General features: G+C 39.7%; 3 protein-coding genes across 4 annotated transcripts in view; all 3 read right to left on the reverse strand.

Moving 5' to 3' along the window:
• LOC104743210 (nuclear pore complex protein NUP98A-like) overlaps positions 1 to 5,166 on the reverse strand; it is a 7,546-nt gene extending 2,380 nt beyond the window's left edge. The window contains exons 1-14 of the mRNA XM_010464319.2: positions 5,014 to 5,166; positions 4,771 to 4,896; positions 4,254 to 4,330; positions 3,820 to 4,113; positions 2,911 to 3,564; positions 2,578 to 2,805; positions 1,846 to 2,480; positions 1,595 to 1,682; positions 1,450 to 1,510; positions 1,181 to 1,319; positions 888 to 1,004; positions 609 to 780; positions 251 to 292; positions 4 to 161 (exon numbers count right to left, since the gene is read on the reverse strand). Coding sequence (XP_010462621.1) covers positions 4 to 161; positions 251 to 292; positions 609 to 780; positions 888 to 1,004; positions 1,181 to 1,319; positions 1,450 to 1,510; positions 1,595 to 1,682; positions 1,846 to 2,480; positions 2,578 to 2,805; positions 2,911 to 3,564; positions 3,820 to 4,113; positions 4,254 to 4,272 — 2,607 coding nt within the window. The 5' untranslated portion in view covers positions 4,273 to 4,330; positions 4,771 to 4,896; positions 5,014 to 5,166. The remainder of the gene's footprint in view (positions 1 to 3; positions 162 to 250; positions 293 to 608; positions 781 to 887; positions 1,005 to 1,180; positions 1,320 to 1,449; positions 1,511 to 1,594; positions 1,683 to 1,845; positions 2,481 to 2,577; positions 2,806 to 2,910; positions 3,565 to 3,819; positions 4,114 to 4,253; positions 4,331 to 4,770; positions 4,897 to 5,013) is intronic.
• On the reverse strand, positions 5,577 to 7,843 carry LOC104739653 (UDP-glycosyltransferase 90A2-like). The gene is made up of 2 exons (XM_010460083.2): positions 6,835 to 7,843; positions 5,577 to 6,739 (listed from the first exon to the last, which is right to left on the reverse strand). Exons 1-2 carry the CDS (start codon positions 7,614 to 7,616, stop codon positions 6,097 to 6,099), a joined length of 1,425 nt encoding a protein of 474 aa, XP_010458385.1. The 5' UTR covers positions 7,617 to 7,843; the 3' UTR covers positions 5,577 to 6,096.
• On the reverse strand, positions 7,951 to 10,913 carry LOC104739654. Of its 2 annotated transcripts, none has more exons than XM_010460085.2 (9): positions 10,362 to 10,913; positions 9,938 to 10,018; positions 9,483 to 9,788; positions 9,251 to 9,386; positions 8,989 to 9,151; positions 8,764 to 8,892; positions 8,487 to 8,681; positions 8,281 to 8,403; positions 7,951 to 8,193 (listed from the first exon to the last, which is right to left on the reverse strand). In XM_010460085.2, exons 1-9 carry the CDS (start codon positions 10,543 to 10,545, stop codon positions 8,092 to 8,094), a joined length of 1,419 nt encoding a protein of 472 aa, XP_010458387.1. In that variant the 5' UTR covers positions 10,546 to 10,913; the 3' UTR covers positions 7,951 to 8,091. The 2 variants fall into 2 exon arrangements, with proteins under 2 accessions (XP_010458387.1, XP_010458386.1); XM_010460084.2 differs by having other exon boundaries at positions 9,483 to 9,818.

Consider the following 11,561-nt stretch of genomic DNA (forward strand, 5'->3'; position numbering starts at 1 on the left):
AACAATCGCAGCTTCTCCTGCTCTGTGTCCATTTAGAGTTTTGTAGGGACGGTCTTTCTCGCTGGTCGGATCTGAGCATGTTGTGCCATTCTGTTTCTGATTTGCATTGACTGATGGATGCTGTCTTTCTTCAGTTGCACCAAGTTCTCCGTTACCATTTTCTGTGAATATTGTCTCCCAAGTCAGGCAGAGAACAGTCCAAACATAACAAAACGTAAATAAAATCTTTATTAATATTTTATATACTCACTCTCATGGTTTGTTGCATCAGTAGCCATGTCTGGACCCCTCCCTGAAATTTATGATAAGTATTGTAAAAAGGAGCCAGGAATGGTTTAACTCAGTACCTAGTACCTCATTAGATAAGTATTTTACATAGTCCTTCTCACACGCAGAGCAATGAAGTTTCAAAAGAAAACCATGCATGAACAAGAAAACGTGCTCTTATGAGAGCACAAAAGAGTAGGCATTAAAAATTCCAACTTATAAGTGCTGGCCTAAGATTTGAATGCTCCCATCTCTACGGGAATAAAGCGAGAGTCTCAAAAAAGTTCATCTTTAGCTATGCAATAGCCAATAAGCCAAGGAATAGAAAAAAGGAAGCTTACCATTTTCATGTACTGGAGCCGTCGGGCGAGCCTTTGGAAGTGTTGATTTGTCCCTTGAAGACCACTGTTGAACTGGGCGTATAACTAGAGCTCTAGGGTTCTCCCTTGGAATGAAAAGAGCATCTGCCTTTGGTGTACTTGAGCTTTCCTCGTCATCAGTGAAAAATGGAACCTACAGAGACCATTTTAAGATTTAAACATGTGGAACAAAGCTCAGCACCAAAAGTTAGATTGAGTCAAATATATCGTGAGTAAAAGTTCATAAATAAGAATCATTGCCTTTGGACCATTCTCGCCAGGACGGTACTTTCTTGCCGGCAACCTGACCCGCCTGTGTAAAAGGTGTCGAGAAGTCAGGAGAGATGATATTCTAACAGGAGCTGGTTTGTCAACAACCTGACAGGAAAAAGAAAATGATTAAGAACGAAGGAATAATAGTGTACTTCTATTTATTATGAATAGTAACAAGCTTCGCATGTGGAAGAACTAAATGTCTAACACTTGAACAGAGACTATTTAGATAATAAGAAAAATGCACCATATAATAGTTGCAGAAGGTACAGCAGGCTTACAGGCATGCTGGAGATTCCATATTGAATGGAAGGTGAATTTCCACCTTGATTTATTGAAATTTGAGGCATAGCAGGAAGTGTTCCAAATGGATTTGTAACAGCAACTGGTTGCAAAACAACAGAGTTCAGCGGAGCAGGCCTGTCAAAAAAAAAAAAATGAAGCTCCAATAGCACCTCTTCCACAAAATGAAACCTATTTCAAATAACTGAACTATCCAAAAAGAGCGGAAACAAAAGTCTTGCAAACAGTGATGTCAAAAAGACCATACGATTGCCCGAAGTTGCCTTGACCAAAAAATCCCAGTCCACCAGCATTTCCAGCTGTTTTAGCTTTAAACCATGAAACATAGATTATAGATGAGATAGCATCTACAAATAAGATGACAACATCAGTGATTTGGTCAACCGACGTACCTGCTTGCGTTTGATTGAAGGTGTTGAAACCAAAACCGTTTGATGCTTGACCTGGCTGAGCTGATTGAAAGGGTGTCATACCAGCAGTCTACAAAAATAATGCAAGATTGAAAGGCCTAAATTAAAAGATACAAAAGAGCAGGCATCGCAGAAAAGATGCTTCACTACTAACTGTGAAAAGAACAGGCATCACCAAAAGATATGGAAAAAGAAACTAAGTGCTTAGGCTTAATAGCGAATGTGAAAATCACCATTGTTTGTCCAAATGGAGAGCTGCTAGGCGTAGTTAATGTAGAAGAACTTGAAAACATGTTTCCAAATCCAGTGGAGGGTTTATTGAAAAGACTATTTTGACCAAATGCAGGAGCACTACTCTGTCCGAAGTTTCCAAAAGCAGAACCAGTCTGTCCAAACGCAGAACCAGTCTGCCCGGCCGAGGGGGTTGAACTGAATAGAGTAGATGGCTGACTGTTTCCAAACGCCGAAGTTGCCGCCTGACCAGGAGCCGAACCAAAGATTGACGGAGAAGAGCCAAATCCCGGATTGCTTGATGAACCAAATAACGGTGATGATGTTGTTGTTCCAAAAGCGGACGATGATCCAAAAACGGATGTGGTAGCTGACGAAGTTGACCCAAAAAGATTGGAAGAAGATGTTACACCGAAGGGCGAGGAACCAAAATTTGAGGTAGCCGTTCCAAAACCCGAACTGGCAATTGTTGGGGTTTGAGGGGCAAAAGGGTTTGTAGATGTTGAGCTCGAAAAAGGGTTTGTTGGATTTGCTGATGTCTGACCAAATGCCGGTGATGGAGAAAAAGGATTTGCCTGAGCAGTTGATATACCAAATCCGGCATTTCCAGGAGACTGGCCAGCAGGAAGTGGTCCACCTGAGAATTGAAGACACGAATCCAGATTTTGGTATGTAAGGTACAAGAATGTTGTGTTTAGCAGATGTTTGATCAAGATTTGTTTGATCACGTGTACCTTTATCTCCTCGTTGGTAATCTTCCCACCTAAGCTCCTCATGGTTTTTATCTTTGTATGCTGGCATGGCAGAAATAGATTCCAACTTTCCAGCAGGCTGCGTACCGCTCCCTGCCTCTGCCTCAACTGTCGGTGCATAAGGCACGGCTCGACTACCCCCTTGTTGACCACCGAAAGGTGATTGACCAAAACCAGAACCCCCAAAATTTGGGGTTGAAGCCTGCGCACCTGCAAAACAAATCATGCAAACATATTTCGTCACCCCTTTATTCAAATGACTAACACAACGATTAGCAGTTATAATATTTTACTGGGACATGCTAAAGAAAGAACCTTGACCTCCAAAAGGAGATGGTGTAGAGCCAAAAGCGCTGCTACCAAACGCGGCTGTAGACTGGCTAAAGGCTGGCGAGGAGCCAAAACTAAAGGATGAGGTATTTGATGCCCCAAAAGAAGGTGTACTGGATGCCCCAAAGGCAGGTGTACTGGATGCCCCAAAGGCAGGTGTACTGGATGCCCCAAAGGCAGGTGTACTTGATGCACCAAATGCAGGAGTGCCTGATGCACCAAAAGCAGGGGTGCTTGAAGCTCCAAAAGCAGGGGTGCTTGATGCTCCAAAAGCACCTCCAGAACCAAAGCCAGTGTTGCCAAACGTGGTGCCAGTGCTACCAAAAGCTGGAGTCGGTGACGCGCCAAATGCAGGTGTGTTTGTGACGCCAAAGGAGGGAGAGTTTGAGGCGCCAAAGGCAGGCGTGCTTGTGGCACCAAAGGCAGGCGTGCTCGATGCACCAAACGAGGGTGTGCTAGTGACACCGAAGGAAGGCGTGCTTGATGCGCCAAAGGCAGGTGTGTTTGTGGCACCAAAAGGTGTAGATGAACCAAAAGTACTGTTTCCAAATGCAGGTTGGGATTGCTGCATCGTGCTTCCAAAAGGATTTGACTGGGGCGTTGAAAATCCCAAAGGTTTCTGCCCAAAACCAGAAGACCCTGAAAAGGGAACAAATAAATTAGCTTAATCGCCAGAAGCATATGTATAACTAATGACAGAAAAACCAAGGACTAATGAGAACCTGAACTAAATCAATAAAACAAAAAGGAAATTAGGAGCTAATCTATAAAAAGAAACAGTACAAAGAGGTCACCGAAAAACCAAAGACATAAAATATATTCATACCCTAGAAAAGCAATAAATCAATGAGGTCACTGAAAAACCATAAAATGAGATCCATATAAGGTACTTACCACCAAAAGGTGAAGATGCTGGAGATGCTCCAAAGGCCGGAGTAGAATTCCCAAATGCTGGTGATGAAGAAGCTCCAAAAGTTGGGGTGGAGGCGAAGGGAGAGGATGCTTGAGGTGCACCAAAAACACCGGTTGAAGTGCTTCCAAATATTGAACTTCCCGTCTGTGCAGCAAAAGGAGTAGACGTACCAAACTGTGTTGCTGGAGCAAAGGGATTATTACTACTTGAATTGCTGGTCTGACCAAATAAAGATTGGGACGCAAATGGGCTGCTACCAGATGACTGTCCAAAAGCTATAAGAAAAAAATTTCAGAAGGTCAATTTTCTTTTCTAGTACTATTACATAAGAAAGAAGTAGCATAAAACTATACAGAAAATAACGAAATAGAAGGCTACAGAAACCAACAAATAAGTATATGATAGAATCACTTACGATTGGATGAGCCAAACATCTTCCTCTGTAGTTTAACAACGGAGGGCCAAGCCAAAAGAAATTATTTTATCTTGTAGCTGGAAAAAGAAAAATTCTTAGGAAAAGATAACAACAAGAACAAAATGCACATAAGCAACACCATATCGGTAAGAGCTGGTTTTAAAATCAAAGACAATAAACATGTGTAACTATACTAGAATTCAACATCAACTTAAGTTGGTTCATGCGTGGAGAGAAGGAAATGAAACTACTAACGAAATTACAGCCAGCAACATTATGTCAATCAGCTGGGGAACAAGAAAAAGCATAATAAGCTGGTATGGCTGAGAGATGACGAACCTCTAAACCTAAACCTATTATTCACAAGGCGATAACGAACCTCTAAAACCAATGAACTAAGCAACATCACAATAGAAAGACTATGTTCATAAACTTGAGTAACGATTGAGCAATCCAGCAATAAAATCAAAGCTGGAACTAATCCAATATGTCACTCGAAGAAAGAAGGAAGAATCACCTACAAATCCGATGTAAAAAGGGAGGAACAAGGTCACACACACACACACGTTCTTCGATCAATCAAATATGCCTCGAATAGTATCAAACGAGTCTCAGAGAGACCAAGAGCGGAAGCTCCGATCGTCTGCAAGGAAGAAATTAGGGTTCAGGAGTCATAAAATCGCCGAGAATGGAATAGGTTCGGCGTGGAATCAAATCAAATATGGAGTAGAAACTAAAACAATTAGGGAGAAAAGGGAACCTGAAAACGAGGAGCTCGATCTGAAAACCGACGAAGTAAAAAAGCAATTTCTCGCCGGAATGTAAAGCGCGACGACGGTTGCAACTTGAGGGAGCGACGAAAGGCAAAGATTAGTAGTCTATGTATTTTTGTTGGTAATTAAATGGTACCGTACGATGACTTCTATAATCTGCTCGGGAGTATAATTGCTCAATTAGTTTTAGTTTTAGGCAAAAACGCAAAATAATAAATTGCTGAATTAGTTTTTAACCATTTGCTTTTTAATTTGTTACTATATATAACCATGCTGCGGATCACATCATTTTGGGCCTGCATTAGGCCCATATATAAATAAGTGACTTTGAATCTGACCTGTTATATATATACTCTGTTCCTTCTTCTCTACTCTCTCACGGCAAATCACAGAACATGAATGATTCGAAGAAAGAGTGTTTCAATTTACAAGTTGGGATTTAAGATGGATTTGAATCATAAAACATGTATGTTCATGGGATCAAAATCTCAGAGATATTCCTCCCCCAAGAAGAGCCTGAAGAGAACATGGAAATAGCTAATTAGCAGTGAACAGAGTCGGTCGTTGCCTCGTTGGGAGCCTTGTCTGAGTCCAGACTGTCCAGTGTAGTATGTATAACCAGTGAGTATGGTACACACTTTATGAATCAGATCTTTTTATAAAACAATTCGACACTTTCTATGCCATGCTCATGAGCTGAGAGAGATGCAACAATTCTTACACTTCATTGCATTTGCATCGTCAGGTGGATCTTGGAGTTCCATGCTTTGCGACACACTAGAAACTCCTTAAATTAGAAAATCTATATGGAGTTTTTCAGCCAGATAAGGAACCCTATTGAAAACCATTACTCTCGTTCTATGAAGGAACCTTGATGCAAACCATTACTCTCGTTCTATGTATGTACTGATCTCTTGTTCTTTTAACATTATACAGGTTTCCAAATTAAGGCTCAAATATATATGGTTTACAGGATTCCAAATTCTGGCTCAAATACATTATTTCTAATAGCACCACGCTCAAGTCTCAACGATCATAAGGAAAGATTTGATATAGAGTTGACAGCACTATCACGTTCCATTGTTACAAAACTCGTTGATAAGGTTGTCTAAATTCTTCCAAGACGAACCGATACCTTCCTCCAAAGCCTTCTTCGCCACCATACCATATGCTTCGACATTCTTCCTCAGCTCTTTACCTTTCTCTCCCTCCATCAACTCCTTCACTTTCTGTGCAATCTCTTCTCTTCTCACCACCCCTTCACTCTCCGTCACCACTCTCTCCGCCACTCTCAGCTCTTCAACCACCAAAATCGCATTCAGAGGTTGCTCCGCCGCTAAAGGAAACGCCAAGATTGGAACCTTGGAGCAAATGCTCTCCATCAGAGAATTCCACCCACAATGGCTCAAGAACCCTCTAACACACTCGTGCTCTAATATCTTTCTCTGATCAACCCATTCATCTCTCACCATCATTCCTCTTTCTCCCACTCTCTCTACAAACCTTTCTCCTATCTCATATCCTTTGACCACCCACAAGAAGTTCACCTGCGATTCTTCTAACCCTAACGCAATCTCCTCTAGCTGTTCTCTCGAGATCTCCGCTTGTGATCCGAATGCCACGTAGAGAACATTGCATCCCTTGTCTCGCTTTTTATCAAGCCATTTCATCCAACCAGGTTTTACCTTCATCTCTTCTACTTCATCCTCCATACTGTCAGAAAGCAAAGAGTTGGTATCTTTATTTTTCTTATCGATTAGTTCGTACAAGACTTATTTATACTAAAACATAATTAGTGATTAACTTACAAGTTATTTACATAACAAAGCGGTCCAAGTGCCCAAGGCTTGAGCTCGCGTTTACGCTTGTAGAAATCTAGAAACACGGGCTCAAGGTCGTCGAACGTGTTGAATATGATACCTTGACTTTGATTCATAGACGTGACTTGATCTAGAATTAACTTGAACCCAGGATCTGTGGTGGGTTTTGGAGAAAACATATCTTTAACGAAATCACATTTTCTAACCTTAATCCACGGAAACTCCGGTACAGAAACCGGCTCCGTCTCGGACTTAACCTTAGATAGAAGCTGGTTTCGAAATACACTGCCCGATATAGAGGTGGAAGCGCAGTTCATACCCAAGAAAACAATCCGAGGAAATCCTAGCTTTCGAGCTGACTCTTGCGTCCACCACAAGAAACCGTCTGAGACCATGAAACTGACCCGTGGCAGTGACATGAGCTCTCGCTCAAAGTCGGACTGCATTAACTTGGTGGCTCTTGTGAAAGGAACGAAGAGGGAGGACAAAGCAGGGAGTTTGTCGGTGCACTCGATGCCGGGTGGGATCTCCGGGACGTTATCAGGGAAAGGGACGTCGATGATGGTTGCTTTGGTGCCATAGAGTGAGTCAGCGACGAAAGCACGGTTCAAAGGAGTGGTGAAGACGGTGACGGAGATGTCTCCGGCGTAGGAGTGGGATAGGAGGAGACGAGCTAATTGGAGCATAGGGATCATGTGCCCTTTGGACAAGTATGGGAACAAAACCACGTGAACTTCTTCTAACTCCATTGTGATTTGAGATCTGTGCATAGGCCTCTCTCTTTCTTATATAGATGTATTTCTATGTATAAACAAAGACTTCATGTCCATTGAGATCTCAGATCTGAGCATAGGTCTCCTCTCTGTTTTTTGTATCTCTCTCTGTGACTGTGACTCTATGTATAAGGAGATCTGTGCCTAGTTATTAACATATAGCAATTTGCAAGTACTCATTATATCAACAAGGTTTGTTTCTTCTCAATACAATGTACTGGGCAAAATAAAGTGTTATTTAATTCAATGTTTTCTATTTCTATCGACCCTTAAAGGTAAGAGATGTATAAAATAAAGACCGACATTCAAAGTAGAAGATAATACTTTGGAATAAAGATTCGAACTTTTTTATATATTCACTTGAAAATCATCACCCTTTTTTATGTTCTTGGGGTTCTAAAATAAAGGGATGCTTTTAGATTTGTGTTTCATTTCTGAAGGAAAACAAAGGAGGAGAAAAAATGTTGTTAGGTCAAAGGAGTTCTTGAGTTAATTGATGATAATTCATGAAATCAATCCCATTTAGCCTGACGCAACACAGAATCTGCTCCGGTAGCTCCTCTGGTTTGTTCCCCTGTTCACACATACAAATTCGTAACATATATAAGCAATCAAATCCCATATGATTTTCCAATCCAAATATGATTGTAACAAAGTCTACCTGAATTGTGAGGCCAACATCAAGAACACAGATTTTGAGTCTGTCTATAAATGTTTCAAACCCTTTCCGAGATATATAACTGAATCTATGCATATCTATATCAATCTCTAAGTAATTGTCCCCCTACAAAGAGCAAAATTGCCAAGTTCATTAGTTACTAAGCATATTTCTAATCAAGCAGAATAGTTCAAGAGTTAGGGTCTCACCAAGTAGAATTCGTGCTGCGGGCGTGAAAGAACAGGTTTCTCGTTATAAGCCTGCATCAGTTTTTTCTCTGGACCACTCAAATGGAGATCATCTACGTTTGCAACACGTCCCAATATCTTAAGCCGCTCTCTAAAAGGCGCGGTTGTATCCATAGGGAAGCCTTTAACTTTCTCAACCTCATCATCTATTAATTTCTGCGCCAATAAAAAAACATGGATTCAATACAAAGAGCCTCAAAACAGCGCCAGACTAACCGACTCCAGTTTTTTAACTTACCCGAACGCTTTCTTGAAAATGGAGCGGAAGATCCTTTGAATAATTATCATTGAGTTTGAAGTATAAAATTATATTCATTCCTTCTCCATCAGATTCACCTTGAAAGATTGCAGTTGGATACAACGGAATCTGTTCCAGCCATAAACCAAGAGAAAGAATCAGGGGAAAAAAATTTCAGAAAGAAGGCAAAAACACCAACTAGCTATCAGCAGAACTAGATCATACCTGAACATTTACAATAAGGATAGATGGGAGTTTTGCGGATGTAGTAGTAACGGGAAGTTTGACATATTGTGCAACATGGTGTATTTTATGTTCTGATAAGAAAACATCGACACCAAAAGGATTATATGCAGCATGGCTAGGTGCAAACTCTTTCTTCTTCTCCCTTTTACCAAGAACAAAAATACAATTTCTAGTTAAAGATGGTTTAAACTAGTAATCAATCATATATATACAATCAGGATTGTTCACTCCAATGGTATACCTGAAGTATGTTTTGCCACGAACACGGAAACTATTTGGATCAATAGTAGACCAACAATCGAGCATTTTCTTATCAACTGGACAGAAAGGAACCTGAGAACCCGCTATCGGTCTCTTCAACTGCATTTTAGACAGAACTGAAACAATGTTCGAGACAGAACATGTGTGAGTTTTCGAATTGAGAATAACCTGCTAAATCGAATGAACCAATCAAGTTATGGATGTATACTTACACAAGGCTCCTGAAGCATGACCTTCTCTCCATTTATAAGAAAGTCGAAGAGAGGTTTTCTTCCTGGAACTAGGAGGGCTAGAGCTAAGAGACCTTCTCTTATCAATAGAAGGAACAGTAGTTGTATTCAGACAAGGCAAACAATTACTAGGTAAGATCCTGCAGTTTTCCAAGAGTCCTTCATCTGCAGATGAATCTACCAAATCAGGCCGCTTTGTGTCGGTTACGTCACCGTCTGATTTGGACTGGGACATCACTTCGTTTGATTCAGAGTCTTGTGTTGATGATGTTGTTGTTGAACTCGAGACTGACACACGATTAGATCCGTTTAAGGTATCTGAAATCAAAAACAATCAGAAAAGCCGAGAAATGAAGATAGATGAAAATACGAAAAAATGCATATCTCAACCAGCTAAAAGAAGTTGGTATAGAAGAAGAAGAAGAAGATAGTATTACCTTCTTGAACACTGTGGAAATCATCATCACAGTCAGTTTCAAAAGCGACATTGGACTCAAACCATGCTTCTTCACCAGTTGCTGTGGAGAACAAAAAAAAACATCATCATCAGTTCTCTCTTCTACCAAGTATTCAAATTTATAAAACAGCAATCAAAATCACTAGAGATTAAAGCTTTACAAAGGATCATAAAAGAGGAAAAAGATCAAAGCTTTACAAAGTTAGTGATGATTAATAAACAAAGATTTAATCACAAAACAGATGAGTTTGTATCAGAATCTAATCTGAAAGAATCATTCATATACTATAATAAAAGAAAAACATTGGAGAAAACCCAATCGATAGGGTTGAAAACGAATCAAGATCAAAATCAATGGAATGGGAGGAAACAGAGAGGAACAGAGAGAGAGAGAAGGGAGAGACCTCTGGAACTGGGAAGGGAGAAATTACGATGATGATCGAGAGTGTCGAAAGATCCGTCAGAGAGACGAGAAGAGACGGCTCTCTTCCTTTGAATTTTTCGTCGTCTACGACTCTTCCTTCGTTGTTTACTTGACCTAAGCTTCGCTCCTACACAGCTTTTAGGCGTCGACACGCAACCTCCCATCTCTCTCTTTTGATTAGAGATTAGCTTACACAATCTTTCTTTTCCATATGACGATCACCCCCCCCCCCAAAAAATAGAGAACAAAAAACCCAGAAAACAAAAGGTATCAAGAGAGCTACGTTTATATGTATCTATCTCTCTCTCTCTGATCAATATGTGGTAAAGGAATCTGTCATCATCGAATCAACACCAAACAAAGACTATAAATGAACAAAACACACCAGAAAGAGCACTTCCGGTTCAGCTGAGATTTCCGAAAAGAGACAAAATTTATTTGGTGAAGACCCAAAAAGAGAAAAAAAAAAACTTAAGATTTCCTTCCTTCCGGAGAACCCCAAAAAAAAAGTATATATTTTTCTAGTTTTGTTGGATTTTTTTGGAGATAAGTCAATAAAATTAGAAGAAGGAAAAAAAGAAAAAAATACTCGAAGAGAAGAGAAGAAAGAAGAAGAAGTAGTTATTATTATCTCTTTTTCTGTGTGCATTAACGGCAAAGCAAATTCTCTGAACCATTGATGAATTAAACCGATTTCTTTCTTTTAACCGGATCTGGTTAAGTACGTCGGTAGGACTCCCTCTCACCATCACTTTTTTTGCAGTCCCTCTAAACATCAGTATTTTTTTTTTGTTGTTGTCAAACAATCATTAGTACTGTAAATGTATACCTAATCATATGTAGTCAAATACCAATAAAAAAAATTCTAGATTATAATTTTTTCCTTAATTAATAATATAAATGGGTTAAAAATTTAAGCCTTATAAAAAAACATATTTCTCTATAATTTTTATATTTGTAAATCCTCGATATGATGAAAAAATCTTTTTCTTATTTGTTAGAGAAGTTAAGAATTTTCGTCTTACCAATTAAAATAAGGGAAGAAAAAACCCTCTCATCTGTTGAAATCTTACCAACTAACTTTTTAAAATTGTATTTTGTCTCAGAAAAAAATGGTTACAAGTTAGGTTTTTGATGTGACAATCTTATTCTTAACTTACCAAAAAAAAAAAAAAAAAAA

The sequence above is a fragment of the Camelina sativa genome, chromosome 14 (assembly GCF_000633955.1).
Source record: "Camelina sativa cultivar DH55 chromosome 14, Cs, whole genome shotgun sequence".
Taxonomy (NCBI): Eukaryota; Viridiplantae; Streptophyta; class Magnoliopsida; order Brassicales; family Brassicaceae; genus Camelina; species Camelina sativa.

Excerpts from the sequence above, each read along its gene's own strand:
- LOC104739653 (XM_010460083.2), bottom strand. The coding sequence starts at position 7,616 with ATGCACAGATCTCAAATCACAATGGAGTTAGAAGAAGTTCACGTGGTT. Across the intron at positions 6,740-6,834 it reads CTTTGTTATGTAAATAACTT|TATGGAGGATGAAGTAGAAG; the intron begins GTAAGTTAATCA and ends GCTTTCTGACAG.
- LOC104739654 (XM_010460084.2), bottom strand. The coding sequence starts at position 10,545 with ATGGGAGGTTGCGTGTCGACGCCTAAAAGCTGTGTAGGAGCGAAGCTT. Across the intron at positions 9,387-9,482 it reads TCATGCTTCAGGAGCCTTGT|TTCTGTCTAAAATGCAGTTG; the intron begins GTAAGTATACAT and ends ACATTGTTTCAG. Across the intron at positions 8,682-8,763 it reads ATTTTCAAGAAAGCGTTCGG|AAATTAATAGATGATGAGGT; the intron begins GTAAGTTAAAAA and ends TTATTGGCGCAG.